Consider the following 25,093-nt stretch of genomic DNA (forward strand, 5'->3'; position numbering starts at 1 on the left):
GAATTCCACTACTGCAAGCAACAAGAATGAGACTCAATATCTATTTTCTGAGTGTGAAAGAGAGATAGCTTCATAAAAAAGCTCAGAAGAAAACCCTAATCTTTCTACTGGTTAAAGATCCAACATGTGTCAGGAAAAAAAAGAAAAACAGTTCCATGTCTCTCAGAACAGGTCAGTAATTCTCTAATACCTTAGTAAAGCAAGAAGCTTAAAGACTATAAATTTTAACTTAGCAACATCAATAATGTTATTGGTGAAAAAGCCAGAAGAGTGCAACAGTAGAAATAAAATTTAAAATAAGCAATCTGGAGTATAGAAAGCATCACATGATACATAGAAACCAAGATCAATGATTGAGAATTTAGTAAAATATTCTCTTTTGAAACAAAATTAAATAAGTTTGGAAGCCATTTCAAATTGTTTCATGACATTTTATTTTTTGTGCACATTTACATTTGTTCTAAACTGTGTACTTGAAATTAATAAAATAAATTTTGTAACAAACATTTATTTAGGTGGTTCAAGGTTATGAAAATGAAATATGAAAACTGAAACTGAGAAAGAATTTTATTCTTAACAATCATCTAGCAAACTCAGAAATGTTTGTTTTGATAAAAATACATGTTTGTGTACAACAGACTTGTAACATTTATTAAAAGCTCACCACAATGACAAAGATACACTTAGTAAATTCAAAGTTACAGTATGTATAGTTTTGTGATTGGTGGTTACAAGGTTGGTCAAAATGATCCAGCCCATATACAAGGTGTTCAAACCAGTATTATCATACCTATACTAAATGCCACTATCAGATATTAGTTGCTTATTCCTGCATCACTTCAAAATTCAACATACTAACATAATGGTGTACCAACTTTTATTTAAACTACCAATGCATTAAACAGGCCATAACTGAACATCCAAATGTTCAATACATTAAAAAGCAATAACAAATAGTTAAATATACTTCCTAAGAATTATTAGAATTTCTTACTAAATACAAGACAAAATGTACTAATTTCCAAATACATTTTTAAAATATATCTATGTCCTCCCAGTATTTATCTATCTTCTGAAGAATTAAGTAACATAAATCCTTCTATTTTTAATGCAGTTTTTCCTCTTCTTAAATAATCAAATTTTAGAGGACAATAAAATACAAATTTAGGATAATATTGTTGTGTAAAATCCTAAATAGGATCACATGTGGTAAATAGGTATAAATATCAATTAGATAGAATAGTACACTCATAAAAAGATTTTAAAACACTATCAAGTAATTCTGTTAAACAAAGCCCAAAAGTTAAAACACACACATTACTTTGATTATTTTTAAAAGTATAAGCCTGATTTGGAAGCAATATAGTTATAAACCAACTTATCTTATTTGTTACTACTGATGAAACAACACTTAAAAGAGTACAGGGGCTATAACAATGTGCAAGTAAACAAATAAACAGTCCCTCAATGTTGTTCAATGATTGTGTGCTCTGCCCTTTTGTGAAGGACAGAAAAATGTTTTTACTAGAGCTATTACCTGAGGTTTCTACAGTGTTTTGTTTTGGCAACCATTACAGTTACAAGATCCTATGGTTATGCAATCATTTTAGTGTAAGTGAAATCATATTTACAATAATCTGATCCAAAATTATTTAAGGATAATGATGTAGCTAGAAATAGTAATTGTAAGCCTAGTCATTCAGAAACTGATCTTGGAGGTCTGGATTGTACAGACCAGGTAAATATTCAAGCTGATTTGTCTACAGCTAACACTTTTGATCCAGACACTAATAGTGACACTGTATTACAAGCATCATTGGACAGACAGGAGATTATTCAGGCTACATATGTCAGTCCAAGTGAAATTTACTTTAAAACAGTGTGTCAAATGGTTAAAGGTTTACCACCAGAAGACATTATAGCATTATAACAAATAAATTAAAATATACTTCTCATTCCTGAACATGTATATAGCTCAAAAATGTATCTTTTTACCCTTAGAACAGTTACCAGCCAATTTTATAAACAAGTCATACTTACATTAGCCCACATCTGCAGAGTAGCTGGGTCAATCTTGTACAACTGATTGAAATTACAGTACACAATAGCATTCTCTGGAAGCCCATACTGTTGACGACTAGTCACCAATATAGATTTTGGAGCTTCTTCTCCAGTAGCAGCTTTATTATTGATCTAGTATAAAAACAAGAATACACTGTAAAACTCTGAATATCTTTTACTCAAATATGTACTTGCACAGAATTACATAAACACCAAATAGATATTTCATGATACTATTTTTTATAAGTGGAAATCTCTGAGAGTACTGTAACAACAAATACAAACCTGGGTTGTTGCTAAACCATTCTGTACAAGAATTCCATTAACTGAAGTTTGAACTTGGCCTGAGCTGATCATATTCTGAACTGGGGTGGTGGTTGGTAATTCAATCACAGTTTTCACAACTTCTACTTTTTCAGTTTTTGCATCTTTCTCACCTGAAGTGGTTGGTGTTACAGCCACTTCTCTTATTTTCTGTTTAGAATGAAGCAAGAAATAAGCACTATTAACTAAACTGTACTTGAATTAAACTAATATCTATATATACTTAAATGCCTGGCACAAGCATCTATTTTGTTGTCCTCAGAGATTATGTGCATCACGCACTTACAACAGCAAAGAAATAAATTGAAAAAGTTGTCAAGTTAATTAAAATGAAAAACAAATAAATAAAGTTTTTAGAACCTGTTTGAAGCATACTAAAAAAAACCCTGGAAGTTTAATGGTGATCAGTGCTTGAAAAACAAAGTACAGTGCAAAATTAGCAAGCTGTTAACATTAAGAAGGTATTTATGCTGCACTTTAATATCACAACAATTGATTTGCTAAAAAATAGCATGACCTGTAACATTAACTTCAACCAATCATTTATTACTATAAACTTACTGATACCCCAAGGTAAATATTTACCTTCACTTCTACTTTGTCAATAATTTGAGAGAGGTCTATAGCATTGAAGATACTTATGTTATCTGCTAAATCAGGCTTTTTTCCTTGAGAGTCTTTTGTTCCAATAATACATCTTTCTATCAAGTGTGGGAACATTTGCTTATGGTCTCCCACAAAGAACGTTTCAGGCATGTATGCCAACTTCTCAGAGTACTGACTGGCTAGGTGGACTGGTGAAGTCACCCTGTCAGTGATGATATAGTCCATAAAAGGGGCACCACTGGTACCTGGATATCCTAACCACATGATCTAGAGTAGAAAGAAAGCACAAAGATTTACAGGAACTTGTGTTTCAAGGAATAAAATATAATGCAAAAATGTGCAAGTAGGACTAAAACAAATACCAGTACATGTATTTCAAATAATTATTTCACTAAAATTTAGAATAAAGCCACATGAAGGCTGGCCTTCAAATATTACATTATACAATACAGAACATACAAATTACTAAAATGGAAATTAAACATCAATAACTACAAATCCACAAGTATACACTTGAGAGGGTAACATTCTTAATTTTTCAATATAGTGAAAAATTATGTGACACTCATCTAAATCAGGGAAATTTAATTATGGATAAACATGCTGGCTCTATAATACAATTTTCTGACAGGATCAACCAACTTATAATTAAAACAATTATATGCAGTATGCTAAAAATATATTATTCCTATCTGTAGATCACCTATAGTAGGAATTTTTTTAAAGTCAAATACATCTATAAAACAAAACAATTAATGAAAAAAATTTAAAACACTTCTTCTGCATTAAACACATTTTTATAGATCAGATTAAATTAAATGAGATGGGGAAGTGCAATAATGCAGAAGTAAATTAGCAGTGTTTAAAATTAGGTTATTTTGTATCTTCTATTAGTGGACATGTTTTGCTTTTACTCAAGTTTCCAGAATTATTATTGTTTCTTGGAATACAATTTACAAAATAAATGTTATTTCTAGCAATATCCTGATATCAACAAATTGATTTTTGAATTCCACTAATTGTTAAAAGTTTTAATTAAAAAAGTTCTTGATCTACAGTGGTAGCAGGCTAGGTTTTTCTTTTTTTGCAACTGATACCAAAATCAAAACACTGCTCAGAGGTTTCCAACCAAGAACAAACTAGTGAACAATACGGAAGCTATACTATAAGAGAGATCTCTTAATAGTAGTATAAAAAGTGCACAAATTTTGAATTAAATTTTCATATTAAAGTTTTAAATTCAAAAAGATATATGCACAAAAATCTTAATGGTTGGAAAAGGCAAATCCTGTTATTTGAGCATAAACCAAGTTTCTTTCAGCAAATGAATTATGAGGATGATTACAGAGTCACACAAGCATCTCAAATCTTAGGGAGAAGGTAATAGCAACCTTTAAGAAAAAGATAGCAATAAGAAGACAAAAAAGAAAGGGAAGAACCAGTGAAGTCATCCCAGTAACTAAAAATAAATGGAGGAAGTACATAGGTAAAAGATCAGGTTTACATAAAAATGGGAGAGAGCTACTGAGTTTCAGAAAGTCAGTTTGCAAGACAGAAGGAATTAGAAGAAATAAGAGCAGCAGAAAAGACAGGATTTTTGTCAAAAATTCCTTCTGCTATGCATAGCCCTTCTCCAGAGTTTTCCAAGTCAATAAGGAAAAGCTATAGCAGCACCAGTGTTGAATATATTTAGACAAATGTAGAAACAAGGATCAAAGACATCTCAAGTATTGTTAAATGTATGAGGTAATGACAGCTGTACACAAGGCTTGATGCAAAAAATGAGAGTTTGAAAAATATTGGCCAGTTTTACTTGACTTTACTTCTGAATATCAAAATCAAGACCTTCAATGCAGTGCTGATCGCATAAAGTATCTACTTGTTAATAGGCACACTGATATTTCTGTAAAAAAAAAGGGAGATCCTAATATTCTGGGATATCTTGAGCATGTACCAATGACACAGAAAGCAATTCAATATGCAAAAACCAAGCCAAACCTTCACATTTTATGGTTAAAGTCTGTTAATGTCAATTGGTCAATAACCCACAACATATGGAAAGCACCAAACACGTACCATGTTCCCAAGTGCATAATCTACAACTGAAGTGTAAATTCAGCAACTTGCATTTCCATGCAAGAGAAGCAGCAAGATGCAACTTCCCACAGCTATGAACTGTATCCATTTTTTTAGTATAATATATTAAAAATGTTCTTGTAACCTCATTACTTTGTAGTTTTCACCAAGATTAAAGTATTCAGCATTTTTCTGACTGAAATTATGTGGTGTGAGTTCTGGATTAGTCATACCAAAGCACTAGTCTTGACTGTTTACTCTAGCGATCTTTCAGTGTAAAAACATTTGACTACTTCACAACCCTACATGTACATATGAGTCGCTTCACATGGAAAGAAGATATGATTGATATAACTTGTAAAGAAATCTCACCAGAATATCTACAAGATCATTTTGTATATAGAAAAAAACAAGGAGAGGAAATTAAAGCACAAGATGTAAAGATTACATTTCACCATCTTTAACAACTGATTTATTCCTCAAAAGTTCAATGCTGCAATTCATTATATCTATATTAACAGTTTTCCTAGAAAGTATTTTTTGTCTCACAATAGTTTTACAAATTGTACAAAAGAGTCCATGTGAACACTTGAAGGTTAAGTTTAGTTCACTATCTGCAAGAATCCTACATACTAGGAAATACAAATATCTAATACTTACTTTACAGAAATTTTACTATTTTGCTAAACATTAAATTTATATATTTTTTATGAAGAAAGAAAATTCTGTGAACTAGATTTACCTGTATTGGTGCTGGTCTTAATGCAAATATCTCATTACGGGCTCCTTTAGTATACCCATTCATATTGACAAGGATATGAATGCCATCAGCATGTATACGATCTGCTGCCTTTCCATTACATGGAATCTAAATCAAAACGTTCGTACTGAAATTCATGTGTATCTTTAGATTTCTGCTGTGTTATTATGCAAAAAATAACATTAATTTCACAACAATTAATGTAAATGTTACTCAAACATTAACTCTTTCCATACTGGAAAGGTCCACTGCACTTTTAATGATGCATACATTTTGCAAGACTATTAGTGTGCATTACTACTCTTCTAATCCCCAAATAAATGTTCAAGTAAGAAATTTTACTACAATTCCTCAATGACTTTAAGGGGTAAGACCACTGACTTCAGCTGCAAAGTGATTTTCCTGTTAAAATTAAAAATACCCTTACCTTAAATTCTCAATTTTCATTTGTGTATTCTCTGAAACCTATAAGATAAATATCATGCATTTCTTTCAAAAAACGTTCTTATCTGTTACTTTCTCTAGCCTAATTCTATATGAAGTTGGTTTAACAACCTTGCAGCAAAAACTTGAAATTACTCTTCTTTCTAGAAAAACTTCAAATTGTAATATGAAACTACAACTGCTTAATGTTAAAAGCTTCACATTCTTAATAGTTCACATCTGTTTTAACTTAATTCTATTAACCTCTGACCCATGTACCTAATAATCCTGCCATACAAGTTGCAAATAACTTTGCAAACATGCAGCTCACATTTTATCAATTTATGCAATGCATGAATTGCTTGTGAAGATTTTTTTATTATTATTATTTTTTATCATCTTAACTTAGTAGCATCTTTCCCTCTACTCTTTCACTGATAAATTAAGAATGCCTAGTGCAGATAGCTCTCATGCAGCTTGGCACAAAATTAAAACAACAAAAAACAAACATTGTTTTACTGATATTTACACTGTGGATTTAATGATACAGTTGTAAATTAGGTGGTGCATGTGCAGCTCACATTATCATACTGAATAGTTACAGTTCTCGTGCTTTGTGTTTACTAATCTTACACATGGAGGATGGGAAAAAACTGCAGGTTTTATATAAACATTCTGAATTACAATGTGATAAACTATTATACCAATACCACAAAATTTCATTACAGTTTATCAGGCTTCTTAACTATGGTGTATCTGAGCATAAAAACATTCTGATCATTTCACCTTAACTGCCACTCTTCAAATTTCTTCCAAACAAATGATAAGTTTTACTTGTATAAACATTTTACAACTGAAAAAATTGTTTTTTAAAATGGGGGCAGAAGTAAACATACTTCCAGAGGAAGGAGTGTGCAGAGCAGGGTAGTGGATTTACTGAATATATCTTAGCAAACATAAAAGGTAAGAGATTTTTTTTATATTCTAGCTTGTTAATGATTGTAATTTGTAAAAAACTATACACAAATTGTGGGCATCATAAAATATACTTTGACCTTAAGAAGAAAGCAACATACCACATGAAAACTGAAAATTAGCTTTTTCTTAAAACATTTAATCTTAAAACTAAGAAATTAAATAACATGTAGTACAAAATTTGAATTATAAACTACAATGTAATGCCAAAATTATTCACACACATTCATAAAATTGTCATTTAATAAAATTCTGAATGTAAGTCTGCAAGCCACACTTTATATGCGTTCTCTCTGTCCTCAACCCATAGATAATTTAACAATGGTTATTTTAACTGTTGAAATTTTAATTGTGCAAATTACTAAACTGTTTTTTGTACATATTCACTGTTTCTTTATGACAAACTCGTTTTAAGTTTGAGTATTTTTTTAATAAAATATAATGGGCCAAAGTGGTTAAGAAGTTTTTTCTCTCTGCAACACATTGTTATCGTCTTTGTCATTTCTTAACAATTGTAAGACCACTAAAACTAAGTTTTGGACAAGGTTTAAAAACACAGGCTGAAATTAAACATGAGTAAAATTTAAATTTTAGTTTAAAAAGTTTATACTAGAAATGAAACCATAGTGAATTGGGTCAATCAAATGCCATCTTATTCAATAATATAGTCATCTAAAATAAAGCATAAAAAATTAACTTATTTTACACACTTTCATTCATTTTCCCAATCAACTTTGTGGGAGGGATTACCATTCTTATATTGCGTGTATTTATGAATACTTTAATATACTGAACTTAAAAACTATTATATATACCAGAAAAAAATGCTAGCCAATCACTAAAAAATCTGTTCTTTAAACACATCGAGAGCATTTTCAAAACAATAATGTACTAACATGAAAATAACCTCCCTATTTTCGTTTTTTTTTTTTTAAGATACATTTTCAATTACTCTTCATTTGATATGACTGACATCTTCATGTACAATAATTCAGAATTACCTACTTTTTAATTCTACACTGTTGTAGATGGACTTTTATTATGCATAGCAAAAACTGTAAATACAATGCTTTGCTGTAAGTTTCTCCACATACATTTTTGCATGACTATAAAAGCTACAGATTTTTTTTGTTGCTTGCTCATGGGATTTTTTTTCACATAATAAATTAGTATTATTACTTAAAAACACTCATAAAAAGTTTCAAAAAATGTAATCAGTTTTTGCTACAGGTGTAAATCAGATGTGATTTAACTTTGTGTATTTCACCTCTAGAAATAAACCTATTTAAGTAAAACCTGTTAAAAATTACATGAGATTTTACCGAACAATACATGAATAATAGATACATGTAAAAAATATTTAATGAATACTTGTCAGGTTATATTACAAAAATCTAGAATAATTAAAATCATTATAATTATTAAATACCAATTATCAAGTAACCATTTTGAGTCACTTTAATGTCTCAACTTAAGCAATGATTTGAAAGTTAACAATAAACAACACAGAAATGCAACATACTTTACCCACTTGCATGAGAATAACTAAATGATGACAAAATTTCAAAGTTCCAAAAGTAATTAATTACTTACCACCTCCCATGAATTAAAATTATAATTAAAATCTCTACTTGTTACACAGCGTAAAAACTTACTTGGGAAAGATCAATGAAATGTTCAGCTTCTGTAGCTATTTTGTTACGGAAGGTTGTGCCATCATCAGGGCTTAGTGCATAACAAAATATCTAGAAATTATTGTAAAACATTTAATTGTAGTAAGGTATTAAGAATATACATGTACATAAAATGATTAACACAAGTGCATCACAAAACAAAATATGTATTTATAGCATTAAACAGTGACACAAGGAAGTAAAACACTGGGATACTGGTTTTGAATTTTAAAACATTTCTGAATATTCTGAAAGTAAATAATCAAAAACAATTAAGTTTGATTTAATATTTTTCTAAAAGTATTAATATTAACAATGTGGGTATGCCTATGGGTTACAAGATATACACAATAACTAATGTACATTTTATTTGAATATCAAAACAACTATTTATAAATCTAAAAAAGTGAAATGAAAAATGAAGTACACAGTTTTCCAAATTTTTATTTATTTATTTAAACAAATAAGTTAATTGTAAACATAAAAAGAATCTTTCCTTAATATTTTTTCCACAGAGACTCAGTCATTTAACCAACTTCGTAATTGCAAAGCAATCATTGCAGTTTCCATACCACTTCTAATAAAATGTGTGTATCCTCACAAGTTGGCAAGTTTTTAGTAAACTTTACAAAAGATTTGTCTCTGAATATATGGAGTCAGAGAACTGACTGTTCAAAGAGCATAGTGATATTAATGTTTGAAATATTTTGCTTCATCAAGACTTTTACTTCTGTAACCTGTCAAACCTTTTAAATAAATAAAGGTTTTATTGCAACAAGCTCCACATTTTTTATTTGGTTGACTATGTAACTACCATAAATAGATAGGAAATAAATCTGTTACCTTCTTTTCTTTCTACAATGACTGATGATTGTAACAGGAGTATAATATTTACATTTCAGTTATTTTCATAATAATAAAGAGAATGTACATGAAAAACAAGAAATGCATACTTTTGCCCAATATTTTTGCTGTTAGTTGCTAATAAAACTTTAGGACCCCCCTCTTTTTTTTTGCAACATACTAATGATACTAATGCACCAAGTTCTTATTTACTTAAATAATGCCATTAAGAACTATATACATAAAATGCAAAAAGCAAATTATGCCCTATATCTCAATTTAACTGGTTCTCTAACAGTGGCATAAGAGATTTTTGATCTAAACACCACATGAGAAACTTTCAAGCTGGAGAAATAGGCAATACACTCTACTGAAAACAAAATATAATAAGTCATTTTATAAATTAAAAAGCCAGAGACAAATACTGAGAATTTGTGAAAGAGAGGATGTGACAGGTGGTGGGTATGAAAAGTGGGTCTTACTTTCTAGTTTATGACTTGTAACATTACCTCAGTCATTATAATATAGATATTACTATGTTGACCTCTTTAATCTCCATACTTCACAGAATGGTGAAATATAAAGAGAGGATGTGACAGGTGGTGGGTATGAAAAGTGGGTCTTACTTTCTAGTTTATGACTTGTAACATTACCTCAGTCATTATAATATAGATATTACTATGTTGACCTCTTTAATCTCCATACTTCACAGAATGGTGAAATATAAAGAGAGGATGTGACAGGTGGTGGGTATGAAAAGTGGGTCTTACTTTCTAGTTTATGACTTGTAATATTACCTCAGTCATTATAATATAGATATTACTATGTTGACCTCTTTAATCTCCATACTTCACAGAATGGTGAAATATAAAGAGAGGATGTGACAGGTGGTGGGTATGAAAAGTGGGTCTTACTTTCTAGTTTATGACTTGTAATATTACCTCATTCATTATAATATAGATATTACTATGTTGACCTCCTTAATCTCCATACTTCACAGAATGGTGAAATATTTGTAAAAAAGGTAAGTATTATGTTTTATTATAGCAAAGCTGCATTGGGCTATCTGCTGAGCTCACCAAGGGGAATCGAATCCCTGATTTTAGCATTGTAAATCCGTAGACATACCGCTGTACTAGAGGTGGGCTAAAAAGGTACGTCTCAGAGAAGAAACTTTACAAATTCTCATACACGCGAATACTTTTATAAGCTTTAAACTATGTACAATAAACTGCAATTTCCTTCATTACAATTTGCAGATACTCTAGAAAAAAAGAAATGAAAGGGTAATTCAGTTTTTACTTTCTTGATGGTGGTTAAAAGGTTGGTCAGGCTATTCCTATTGCAATGGGAGCCACTTTAAATACCTTTCTATGTAAGTTACTGTGTAACATTCAAAACTATATTATCCAAGTTTTAGGTCCTTTATTTCAAAATAAACTTTCACAAAATTTCTTAAAACTTCAGGGATATTGTTATGAGACCAACAAGCTATGAAAATTCTCTACATTAGCTCACTGTATCTTCCACAATACAAGAGAAGTTAAATAGAGGTATGTCTAGACAATAAGATGCTTAAAATATCATTTAATTTGCACACTACAAAGATTTCTAAATGAATACAGTTGAAACAAGTTATAATTTTTTTTTTTAACTCCTGGCAACTGTCACCCCACCTTCAATGGATTTGTTTGAGCTATATAGCCTACATTATATATACATATGTATACTCTCTAAAAAGAGCTTATTTCCCATTATAATCTAACATGGCTATTTTGAAATTTGAATGCAGTTGTTATCATGGATTACATATAATTGAGCAGTACTATTTGCTGTTTCATGAAGTACAGCACTTACAGTTGTTTCTTAAATATGTTATGGTTAGAGATACATGTTAAATTGTATTTAGGGTTTAATCCTTCATTACGAGAAAATCCACTTATAGAGAAAAATATATACACCAGCTGTGTTTTCATATATATATTTAGGGTTTACTATTATACTTCTGTTAGTTATGTAGTTTTATTCTAAAATGCCCAATTAAATCTTAACTTTTTTAAATATACATCATGCTTTGCATCTGTTCTCAGATATGTGCTGAACAAAAATATTGCCAAAGGATAGAACACACCTAAAGAAACTATAATATGCCTTGAGGGTACTGTTAACTTGTGTTGAGATTAATAGTAAGTGGAAAATGATAAAGAAAAATAAAACATTAAAAATTAACTAAGTAAAAAAAGAAAAGACATGAAATTACAAATCAAACAGAAAATCTTTTGTGCTATAACATTTCATTATTGTTTAATCCTCTAAAAAAACTTAACAAATTGTCTATCTAAAGATATTTTACAAAATTAAAAGACACTTTTTTCCTCTTTCCTAATTGCATTGCATTGTACCATTAATGGTAATAGCTGGATTTTGTAATATTGTAAAGAAAATAAAAAATATAAACATTTATATTAAACACTTTATTCTTCTAAGAGGTTCTAGAGTTTATGCAAATGAAATTTGAAAAATATATAATGAAGAAAATATTTCTAAAATAAAAATCATCTTGCACTTTGATTTTTTACTATTATAAATATCATCATTAAATACGTGCACAAGATACTTATATTTCTAAAACTCTTGCCTCAGAATTAGACCATGTACTGCTGTAGAAGTGAAATTCACAACTTGATTTCTACATATTGCACTGGACAACTGCAAAAGGATTAACTGAGTATGTGTGAGTTAGGATAGAAAAAAAAAAGTTTTATTTACAAGGTTTTAGAAGCTTTGCAAATGAAATCTAAAAATCACTTTGCATCTCAAAGCAGTCCACACCAAATTCATATATTCATGGACAAATCTTTAGACCACTACTTATTTAAAATCTCTATTGTGTACAAAGCATCTGCAATGTTTACTAAAATATTTGCCAAATGAAGCTACTCAAAACATTAACATTTAAAATGGAAACTGGTGGCTTTGTTGTTAAATGGTTGATCACACTGACCATATACATATGGAAAAAGTCAGGATAATAATCCTTGTTTTCTTCAAAAATACACACACAGCATACTGTAAGAAGCTTAAGGTCAAATTACCTGTCAACTCTTCCATGATGCCAACAACTAATAGAGACATACTTCAAGATAAGATTAAATATCAACATATAAATTAGTTTCTGCAACAAAATACTAAAGATTTATATAAAAAAGATAATACAACAGACAAACACTATAACAAACTTATAAATCACCATAACAGTTCTCACACTGAACAGAGATATTGCTTTTGTAATCACATCAAGATACACATAAAACCATTAAACTTTTAAATTCCATTAGATGCTTGTCACTGAAAACCCAAGAGCCAACACACAAATATCAAAAACAAAATAAAAAAATATAGATAAAAACCAACAGTGCACTATATTACCACCTTAACAAATAAAATAAAGCTACCCTTTTCATCCAATACAATTAACTGTAGGTTCACCACGCTACCACCTCTTAGCAAAATATCTTTTACATAAACACTCATTGCCCAAAATAAAAGATACCCTACCTATAGAATATAATGTTTTATTTACACTCCGTATGTATACAAGTAACATGTTAAAAAAAAATAAACCAACAGAATGTATAAATACACGATAAATTGTATGAACATCATGGAAAAAGATTTATCAAGTTATGTACAATATTTGATTTCTGTGGATGGTCTAGATGAATGGCAACTTGTAGGCCACTGCATTCTCAGTTTACATTGCATGATATAAGATTTAAAAAAAAAAAAAAAAATTCATATAATGAGGGAAAGTGTGGTTGAAGAAAAAAAACAGTGAAAGCAGACAAATGATGAGAACTGTTCAGCTAAAAGACATTTAACTATGCATAAACAGACTGTTTTCTTTAACAATGATCCTGAAACATCCATTTCCACCAGAACAATGTGCAACATCCAATTTGAAATTAACTTTCGTGTTCTGCCATATGAAAACGTTTCTTTGTCAACAAATGAAAGAAATATTTCTAATGGTCCCTAAATTATCAGTATTGGATTGACACCCAACATAAATGAAGTTGGACATTTGCCATTCTACAGCAACAACTAATACAACGTTCTGGAGATGGTGTAATGTTTTGGGGCTCATTTAAATGGCAAGTCTAGGTCTCCTGCCTGAATGGTTATATTTTTACCTATAAATATTTTATCAGCCTAGCCAAACTCCACTTTTCCCCAAAAAAAGATAGCTTCTAAAAGGATAATGTCACTAGCCAGAGAAGTAAGATAATCTGTGACTGACCACTGAGTGCAACTTCTAACATCTACTCCAGCCTCCACCAATCCACAGGTTTCACTCCCATTAACTCTTAAATGAATAAAAACAAATACAACCATACTTTAAAATGGATACCTTCAATGCTTGATAACAGAAATAAAGAATGTATCCAACATTTACAGCATCTCTTGTAAATGACAAAAATCCACTAAAGAAACAAAAAAATAACCAACAAGTAGGTATTCAAAAGTATAACTGAGAAATGAGATTATGTGATGCTTATGTATTTACAATATTCCATTTTGTGAGGACCATACAAAGAAAAGGAGTAATGAAAATAATGGAATGTGAATAGCATTAAAGTAGCCTTCTGTAACTGATTAACTGATAAAATTTATTAATAAAATAATAATACAAACCTCTACTTTTTCTCTATTATGCATTCCAGGAACACTCTGCATTAAATGAGAAGTTGGATGGTTCCCAAAATCAGAACTAATATATCCTATACGCAGTCGCCCATTACTTCCTTTCAGATCCATTGGATGTTGGTAAGGAGGCTTATGCAGCACTTGAATCTGAAAGTCAACACTGCATATTATAAACAATAAATCAAGGTACTTATACAATAGTAACCAGCTTAGTTTTACTTACTGAAAAACAAATTCTAAACAATACCATAAGTTTATGGTGCACAAAAAATGTCTAGCAATCAACACTGAAGAAGTCAATTATATCTGCATATCATACATTTTTCAATTATGCATTATCTCCTATAACACTTGGTGTTTATTACAAGTGTCAAACAGTTGTTTATGTTACTTTCTAATTAATAAGGTAATTTTTATATACATATACATAAAAACAACACCTGTTAACACTTCTCACAATTAATTTCGAAAACCTGTATAGTGTTAATATGTAAAATTAAAAACATTAACAAACAAATCCCATCCTAGTGTTGGTGATTCTTCTTTGATGTCTCTGCAGAAATATTCATTACTCTAAGATTAAGACATATACTCTGCACTTTACCATATGCTGTTTGTCTGTGATGAACAGCAACCTACATTAAGACTAGGATGTAATTAAATAAGACAGCAGGCAGGCACAGATAAAAAATAAGGTACTTTCCAATCTTTTCATTATGTACAACTACAATTAGCATATCTGTACCAAAAGGATAATTTTTAATAGATTAGGAACTCATAACAGCTCTCAAAGTACCACTATTTGCAACTTGACCAGTTTGTTTATGTTGTACACAGAAGCAAATATAATATTGATTCCTTCTGCAATTTATTTTTTCCCCAAAGTCCAGTAATAAAACAGCAAAATAAAAAACAAACATATGAAATATTTAAAACTTTATAAATTTAAGATAATTAGGATTTGGTGATGTATTTAAATAAAAAAAGATTTCATATGTTTTAAAAGTTTTGATTTCATTGTGCACTGGTGTCACTAATATTACATTAAAGAAAATGAAAAATAAGTTTATTAGAAACTTTTGTCATATTTTAATGACATTCTAGAGGCCACAATTATTTTTGTTTCTAATTAAGCACAAAGCTATACAATGAGGCTATATGTGATGTGTCTAACATGTGCATAAAAAATCCAGTTCTTAAGCTTTGAAACATACTAGAGCTTAAATGAAATATGAAAAACTTCAAGTTAAAAAGTAGTTATAAATATTTAATTAAAAAATCTGATTTTTGGTTTAATGTGTACTAAAAGCTTGCAAATTCTGTGAAAATAAATTCAGTTATGTTCAATTTCATACTTCCAAAGTGCAAAGTAGTTTATGTGGAACTAATTAATGAGTCAATGTTATAATCTGTACTACTACAACAGAAGTTACTACAATGATAGCACTACACAGATAATACTTCAATGTCCATTACACTGTTTTGGTTTTTAAAATACTACATAGTTCAAATGAAATGTAAATACTGACCTAAAAAACATTGATCATATGCTTAGGTCAAACAGGAATTAAGTTTTCCGAAAGCAAGATATTCTTATATTTTGAGAGTGAATATTACCTCAAATTTCCAAAATTATGAATATTCCAAATTCCTTAATGTACTAGATCATACAAACTTAAAAACTGCTATATTGGAACTTCGAAAAAGATTCTAGAAGGAGGTTAAAATAAGACTGAACTTTCAAATAACAGTTTAAAATATCTTGCACATGAATTTAAAGCAAAATATGTCAACATTTACACCATGTAAGAACATCCTTAATACCATATACAGTAATTTCTAAACTTGACAAAACCTTTTCTAGGCAAAGGTTGGCATGACGAGCAGCAATGGCTTTTCGGAATTCATGTGAAAGTGGGTACAGCATGCTATGATGGGGATGGACAGACGGAAGCCTATTCTTCTCCAACTGATCAGCCACAATGCTGACAAGTTTCTTCATTCTAGCTTCATAGTCAGTCCAATCACAAACAATCTATGAAAAAATATACAAATGCTTTAATGCATAACTATATTTATTATATCCACTTTTGTATTCAATGTGCCTGACACTAATGTTTTCTAAAGAGAATAGATGAGCTTTGGGAACATCTCTTAACAGACATCTTTAAGGTTGGAGTGTATCATGACTGATGCTCAAACACAGCACAAGATGTTTGCAGAGATCTTACAGCAAAGGGTCTGTGACACGGCTCAATGAAAAAAAATACACTGTTTAAAATCTCTTCCATATCAGTTAACTGAATTTGAACTATATATTAGCATATAACAGCTTGGTAACTATAGGTGTTTCAATATTATAACAGAAAATTAGATTTTCTGGGTATTTGAATTTTACAAAAGTGAAAAATTGTTATCTTAAGGACATTTCTCAATTTTTACACAAATTATTATAACAACAGATGCAAATAAAAAAAAGGCACTCATAAAAGTCAATTACGTTTTCACTAAAAACATGAATAAAACATTCATAAATTAACAGGTAATTATAGAAAGGAAGTTTAAACACTGTATCTATACTTAATAATAGCAACCATGATGAAAATATTTAGGAATATGGTCATGCATCTGTTGAAAATACACTAAATTCAAAGTAATGCACTTTGGAAAACCTGGAGTAAACTACTACTGTAATATATAATTATTGGTGAAGAGTTAAGAAATTTTACAAGAATTTTAGTGTTATTTAGCAAAATTACTTTTTTTTTTTGTAATTATTGACTTCAACTATAAACAAGAATTATGCTTTCCAAGCACATCAGAAAAAATTCAGTGGTAAGTGATAACCATTTGAAGAAGTAAAGCATATCCCATGGTTGTGACAATTTTTGTTCTCAAAATAAATTTAATTTGCAACAATAGTTGATTAAGCTGTCATAATCAAAAGTACCTTTGCTTCAAAAACTGGACAGTATTATCCTTTGTGGAACATTTAGCCAATGGTCAAGAATAAAAAGAATTTTATAGTTGTTACAATAAGATAATTGTATGAATTTTTATTAAACAGAACTTGTTTGATCTCTGTGCATTACTTAATTTCTTTAATTACAAATAATGTACAGACATTAAAGAAAACTACAAGATAAATTCACATTAAACATAAAAACTTAAACTATATTTAAAAGAAACATGAAGTTAACACTTAAAATAACACTACTTGTGCAGTTTTATACTACCCTTAAGAAATAAATTTACAAGTGTTATTTTTGGTTTCAAAAGTTCCAGTTTGGTATTAAATAAAACAATAATCACCAAAGATATTTATTTTCAAATGACTTAATAGTCAATTAAAAAGGAATCTAAGTTATTATACCAGAAATAAGTACTTTTAAGCAAGTATATTAGCAATTTTACTTGTGACACTTTCATCAAAACACAGTCAGTACACTTTCTCTCCCATTTCACAAGATAAAAACACATACAACAATTTGAGTAAAACCAATAACAAGGAATTGTTGAATAGTTCTGATGGAGGCAAAAATTCTGTAAAATAGTTTTTCATAATTTGATGTCAATATCTTTGGGAAATGTCATATAATAATATACTTTTACCAATACAAGTTTTCTTTTATTTACAATTCTAGCTGTTAAACTCAAAAATCAGTACATTAAACAGTACTCAAAACAAGAGTTGCATACCTGTAAACAATGTGCTAAGTTACAATATGCATCTGGAAACTCAGGCTTTAACTTCAGTGCAGTTCTGTATGAAGCAATAGCTTCTGGTATATTTCCGGAGTCCTGGAGCAAATTTTATATAAAGCATCATTTATACTGCATGAATTTTAATAAACAGAAAGCTATTTCAACATGAAACATTACTGCTGCAACCAATCTTCAGATAAGTATTCATATTACCTTTAAAAATTCCTTTAAGCAGCTATTTCTACATTAAATATTGCATACTACTAGTGTAACCTATCTTTAAATATGTAAAAAAATTGTATTTTCAAAACAGGTTAAATTAATGCATACATTATCGACTTCTACATTCAACAATAGTAAGAAATAAAAAATGTGCCTCAAATAATACCTTAAAGTTATCAAAACAATATGATCTAGGCAAAAATTTAAGATTATTTTTGAACAAAAAGTTTTAAGAATGTATATCTTCTAAATTAATAAATTTTCTTTGTTTCCTTAGTCAAATTAAAGATCTTTACTGTCATTGTATCTCAACAAAACTGGCATCAAACCACAGTTCATATTCAAATTTTAATACGTGTTTTTTAATTTCCCCTTCCACTTGAAAGAATAAACAAGGCTTCGAGGAAGCCAAAGATCAGCATGAAGTATAATACAATTTTGTAATACCATAAGGGCCAGAAATCATTATTTCTAAAAATGTTTCATGGTTATGTTTTACGAAAAATTAAACATTTGTAATTAAGTAGTAATACATAGTATTCATTAGCACTTGCATACTTTTACACCAATAACATTAAATTATGATCGCCCTGGTAACAAATATCCAAATACCAACCATGTTTACTGGATTGACCCAGACTTTAGGCAGATCCATCATACATGTTTTCTTGCAGTTTTATTACTTTTATTCATAAAAACCAGCATTCTATAAACAAGCTCATAAATCAAACCAAAAACAGGTCACTTTGTAAAGGCCAGTTTCATATTACTGGATACAGTAACACTGCAGTATAATATTAGTTAGATACAGCTGATAGATCAATGTCATACATATGATCTGTAATGTTATTAAATTTAAGCTATTTTGACTAAATTTGTCTTAACTTGTAGTCATTCTAGAACACCAACAAGAAATTAATTTCCTAATTTTCTATGCTAGTTATAAGGTTTGTCAAGTCAGTCACAAACAGGTAATTAAAAACCTTAATAAACAGATGTGATATTTTATGTACTAAAGCCTGTAACATTTACTGATTACATGAAAAATTTAGTGAAGATATGCTTCCTGTATTAAAAGTTAAATTTATAAACTATATCAAGTTGTAGGTTACTGGGACTGATCCTGCAGTGAGACAGTTGAAACAAATGTCTATAAAATAAGAATCCTATTATTAATTATTCATTTTTTTTGCAACAAGAAGTATAATTTATTACTACTCACTTTGTGAATAGAAGCTAAGTTACTGTGAGCATCAGCAAAGCCGGGATTTATTTGAATAGCTCGGGTATAGCACTGTAATGCTCCTTGGATGTCACCCATCTCCTTTAAAGTGTTTCCCATGTTAGAGTAGGCATCAGCAAATGTGGGAGAAATTCTATATGAAAAAAATTTATGTATGGTTCTTATATTGACACACATTTCATACCAAAAAATAAGTATAAAAATTCTAAAACAGCAATATTTTTCCTCAAAAATACTGTAGAAAATTTTTTTACAGATTTCATTTCTGTTCCAAGTAGTCTCCTTGTAAGTAATGCATTAACAACTTAAACAGAAGTAGATACTGCCAGAATCTGGGCAAAAATCATCAGATGGCAAAGTTCAGTAACATTTATGTCCATTTGTATGAAATTAGTCTAAGCCATGTTATTATACACCTTTTAAAAAGTAAACTGAATGTTCCATAAGCCATTATTGTTTGTTTTGAAATAAACTGTAGGTCAGCAAGCATTTTCTGAGACAGATTTTTCATTGATTTCTTCAAAACTGGCAAGTGGAAAAAGAAACCACGAAAATGTTTTACTGCTGAACAATCAATGAGTCTGTTCAACTACTTAGATTAAGGAAGCAGTGACAGTTATTCTGATTTTGAATTTGGCTTTATAAGAGACTAGTGATGAAAACCACTCAAAACAGACCTTGAGATCAAGATGCAGTGCTTTTCAATCACCTGATCAGAGGGGAATTGTCTCAGCCAGGACCTAGTACTACAAAAAAGCTAGACCTGATCCAGCTCCTAGATCTACATCCACTACCAAAACTAGAGATAACAATTGAGCTGAGGTAGGTCTGCAAGACAGGCCAGTCACAATCAATGACTTTTACCAACAAACAGTTATAATCCTGGTATACGTGTTGATAATGGCAACATCACTTGTCTGTTTCAGAGCTTTGGTTACAGAAGATTTATGTAATGTTCGCACACTGCAACAAACAGGTATATCAAAGCACCAATTGCAAATAAAACATGCCCAGAGATACTTGAGGTATGTGACTGGACTCCCTTTACCCACTTATCAGCTGAAGTTTTCTTAATACAGATTTAATATTTTAATAGTGGAAATTGTCGTTGAATATTGAGTGTTTAAAAAAAAAGTAAATTAGGCATAACAAACATTTTATTAAACTAGTTCAAAAGTTATGTAAAATTTCAATATGTAACTAAGTAACTTTAACGTAGTCAAAAGGTGCGAAAACCTTAAAATTACCTTATAGCTTCTTTGTAATGCATCAAAGCTTCATTCAGCTTTCCCTGTTGTTGAAGAACACTAGCCAAATTTGAATGAGCAGCAGCAAATTCGGGGAATACCTAAAAAAAAGATTTGGTTTTCGAGGGTTGAAACAACCACTATAACAGTCATATAAAGCAAAATAGCACAATTTTTCCTGATAAATATTTAGTATTGTCTATTACAAAAACCCACTGCCTTAAAAATGCAATGAAATATTTCATGTTATTTTCTTCAGTGTAATTAGTCTATTACACAATTCCTACCAAAAATGTATAAGAATAACATCAACTATATTTTCCTTTTGTATGCCTATGCTTCTCAATGAAACCAAAATCACAAGTTGAGCAGCACATATTATAGTAAGAAAAATTTGCAATGTACTAAAAAAAACTAACCTTCAATGTAAAATGGTCTATGATGCACAAAAACAACAATTAATGTTTTTAGAATTTTATCAAACCCTTCCATGACCGACATGATTTTTCCTGACTATACAATCTATGATTGTAACATACAGCTGAACTATTACCTGGAAATAAAATGTTGAATTTCAAAACCTTGTTAATATACTGTTTGACAGACAAGAAATGTTATAAGAGCCATAGTTTGCTTAAATGTCATCTTGCAAATTTTTTAATAGGATTGGCATGCTTTTCTTAAATAATTGATACTTTATCAAAATATGAACAAAAACATTTGACCATTTGTTGTAAGATAGTAAATGTCAATTTCACTTTTTAATCATATTCAATCACAAAAACATTACAACTTAAATAATAAAAGATTTTAACAGCTGTAATTAGTACATTGACTTAATACAAGGAAAGCATGTTCACTGTTACAAAATCAAACATTCTTTACAAAGTATCCTTTTTCAGAAATGAGATTTATTAAAGCAACATTTTCTGATGCACTCATATGTATCTTTCAATTAACCATGTACAACATTAAACTTCTATATCAGATAACTGTCAAATAACTACATTTCTCAATGAAATCACTCACTCATACAGAGCACTCATGTTTATACAGGCTTTGAAAACATGCATATCATGTTCACCTATATCACAAAGTACTAAAAATGTTGGATTAATGAGGTTATATATTTATGGATTGATCATGTTACCAAAAATAATTTTAAGTTTATACAAACTTTACTCATTTGTGAGACTGTCAAGTTATTCAAATTTATATACTGTAAATTCTATTCTAATTATGCATAGAAGACACTTCATACACAAAATCAGACCAGTGATAAAACACCTATAATATTTTGTCCCATTATTTCTATGCCATAATGATATACAATCAACTTCAGAGGCTACAGTACCTGACACAAACGTTTCTGTATACAAGATATTGTACTACAGCCTTATACCACTCAAGTGTCAAGGTTTGTTTTTTATTTTTTTGTTCTTAAATAATGTTGTCTATCAGAATTTATATATTCTGATACTTAGTAAAACTCTTACTAAAAGTACCTACATTATTTTGATGGCTTCCTGTATTCAGACAACAAATAACACTAACATACTGAATATATTAGCATTACACTATTAATATGTAACATTTCAATCTGGAGCTCTTTCCTTAATCTAAAGGCCCAATTTAAACACAACTATTAACCCAATTCTATCAAACTATTAATGTTCATCCTTTCTTCAGTCTCCATTCTTTACTGTCTCAAGTCTCGTATTTGTTGCTTAACAACTTGCAAGTTTTCCTAATACATTACACAGATATCCTAAGCATCAAATCTAATTATTAAGCAAACACTATATATTCAGTTACTCATTAGTGCCAGTTCACTTGTTTCTATAGAGATTCACCAAATTCATGGAAACCTGTACAAGGTTCATACTTTTAAATTACCATCAATAGAACATGCTATACTTTATTTTTTTGTTTTTGAATTATTTAAAATTGTCTTATACAGTAGTCCTTTGCAGATCTGACCCCTCCCAATAATAACCTTATAGATATGATTTTTTTCTACACAAAACAATGTTATATTGATCTAACCCCTCAAGGATTACTTTCTAACAGATGCAACATTAGAACAAGATTTTTCATCAAAAGGCCAGACAAATTCTGTGTGGGAACTTTTATTCATTTTAATAATAATAATAATAAAAAAGTTGTCAATGGTGAATGACACAGCTTGAACTCGGTCATGTTACTGATCCTTTCAATAACGACTTACTATCATTATGGCAAATAAGTCAGTCATACCAAAGATAGACTACTGTATTCAAATAACTGATATTATACATTGTTATCAGTGTTTCACTTTTTGCAGGCTTCTTTTAGCTGTTACTGGTAATATTGTTTGTCTGTCTCTTGGAGGTATAGAGCTTGTCAACAACCTGCCCAATCTGTAAAATGCATCATTACATCATATGCTATAAGCAATGTTTCCTGATATAAATTTCATAATGAAGAAAAACACAATTAGTGAGGAATTATTTTAATTATTCCTTGACAAAACTGAATAAATACAAGTACTGATTCAAAATATTTATTCATATAATTACATTAGTTCTATCTTGCCAGACATTACTATCCTTCAAATCTTCATGACACAAATACACTGATGAATTGTACACAGGGTATAACAAGAGACTGCACTAAAATTTGAGACATTAAAAAATGTTTATCGAAAACAGCCAATCTTTAGATATCAATTAGTTATCTTCATTTTTGTCGATAGTAAAACAATCCTGCATGATGTTGCTTTTGAAATACAAGACAAAGCCTTCACCTGAGCCCTTTGTGAAAGCAGAAATCTAGCTAGTGTTTCCGTAATTTATTGCAGTTGCCTTCATATCCCATAATTACTAAATGCAAACAAAGACAAATGTAATTAAGGCTGTATTTATGCATACAAGTCAAAGTAATATCAAAATGCACTATAATTAAGCTGCATGTAATTTTTTGGTGCTCACGATAAATTAGTTTTGTTCACTGTGGACTAAAAGCATCACTGAATCACATGAAACCCACTGAAATTTCTTAGTACAAAACAAAATATAAAATTTAATTTTTTCTACTTTTCTTAACCAAAGGAGAACATATATAAAATCAGTAAAAATGTTAGAAAAATAAAATCGTTTTTTTTTTCTATGAGGATCAACTCAAATTTCCAAATGTGAAGGTATCCCAGTTCATAAAATTGGGAATTGTAAGCAACTGCTTGGAATTCCATATTATTGAGAACCATGTTAGTACTATACAAAGTATATTTAATATTACAACAAATGTTAAGTTTCAACTTTTACTGAATACAATAAACACAACAATTTTTAAAAACTTTTGTACCTCCAGGGCTTTCAAATAAAGTCTAGTGGCTTCTTCAATGTATCCTTGCTCACGTTTGATGTTGGCCAAGTTATTTAGAGAGTCTGCATGAGTTGGGCAGAGGTGAAGGGCTGTATTATAGCACTCCTCAGCTTCAGATACTTGTCCTTTCTCCTTCAGTGCATTGGCTAGGTTACAGTATGCATCTGGGAAATTTGGTTGTAATTCTATTGCTCTCCTGTATGTGTCAACAGCCAAATCTATCAATCTAAAAAATGGAAAAAGCTTCAGTTGCAATAGTATTCAATATTATTACAAACATAAAACTTGGGTAAATCCACTCTTAAGGTGAAGTTTGAAAATGTACAGTGTTTGTAATTCTGTAAACCCCCAATTCATGTGCAATGTGTATTAAAAAAATAATCTTACTTCACTTAAAAAAAGAAAAAAGTATTTTTGGTAGATTATAATCAAAATGCTTAGGTCAAGAATGATGAAAATAATGCATCAAAACAAACAAATGTAGGTATGGATCCACATAAGAAATAATCCTATGGACACAGTATCTTGTATTTTACAAATACTTGTTATCACCATGAAATTATGAAGGTATAAGCAGTATAACTACAAAACTACTTAATTCTTCTGTGACAGGTCAAGGGTCAAAGGCCATGTTATGACAGCTGTTGACTTGAGTTCAAAATTTTAGTGAAGCACTATTTCATAAATTTATAGGTTTGGAATCAAATTGTAAATAATTCAAACTTCAATATACAAGTTATTTTTTTAATTTAAAAGTAAATATTAAAGAACACAACTAAATATAGATTTTTGTGAATTATTTGGTATGTTTAATCCAGCAATGGTTAAAATCAGATGTTCATGAAGTCAAGGTACCAAATATATA

General features: G+C 29.8%; 1 protein-coding gene across 28 annotated transcripts in view; it reads right to left on the reverse strand.

Annotated features, from left to right (window-relative positions):
- The window catches only part of sxc (O-linked N-acetylglucosamine (GlcNAc) transferase sxc), a 100,822-nt gene that overhangs the window by 6,589 nt on the left and 69,140 nt on the right, over positions 1-25,093 (reverse strand). For all 28 annotated transcript variants that reach the window (XM_076495641.1, XM_076495632.1, XM_076495626.1 and 25 more), the window contains 11 exons: positions 24,208-24,454; positions 20,866-20,966; positions 19,598-19,751; positions 18,148-18,249; positions 16,304-16,483; positions 14,437-14,595; positions 8,881-8,970; positions 5,810-5,935; positions 2,971-3,258; positions 2,347-2,535; positions 2,041-2,193 (listed from right to left, as the gene is read on the reverse strand). In XM_076495641.1, the coding sequence (XP_076351756.1) occupies positions 2,041-2,193; positions 2,347-2,535; positions 2,971-3,258; positions 5,810-5,935; positions 8,881-8,970; positions 14,437-14,595; positions 16,304-16,483; positions 18,148-18,249; positions 19,598-19,751; positions 20,866-20,966; positions 24,208-24,454 (1,789 nt within the window). The remainder of the gene's footprint in view (positions 1-2,040; positions 2,194-2,346; positions 2,536-2,970; positions 3,259-5,809; positions 5,936-8,880; positions 8,971-14,436; positions 14,596-16,303; positions 16,484-18,147; positions 18,250-19,597; positions 19,752-20,865; positions 20,967-24,207; positions 24,455-25,093) is intronic.

This window comes from Tachypleus tridentatus, chromosome 3 (assembly GCF_004210375.1).
Source record: "Tachypleus tridentatus isolate NWPU-2018 chromosome 3, ASM421037v1, whole genome shotgun sequence".
In the NCBI taxonomy this organism is placed as follows: domain Eukaryota; kingdom Metazoa; phylum Arthropoda; class Merostomata; order Xiphosura; family Limulidae; genus Tachypleus; species Tachypleus tridentatus.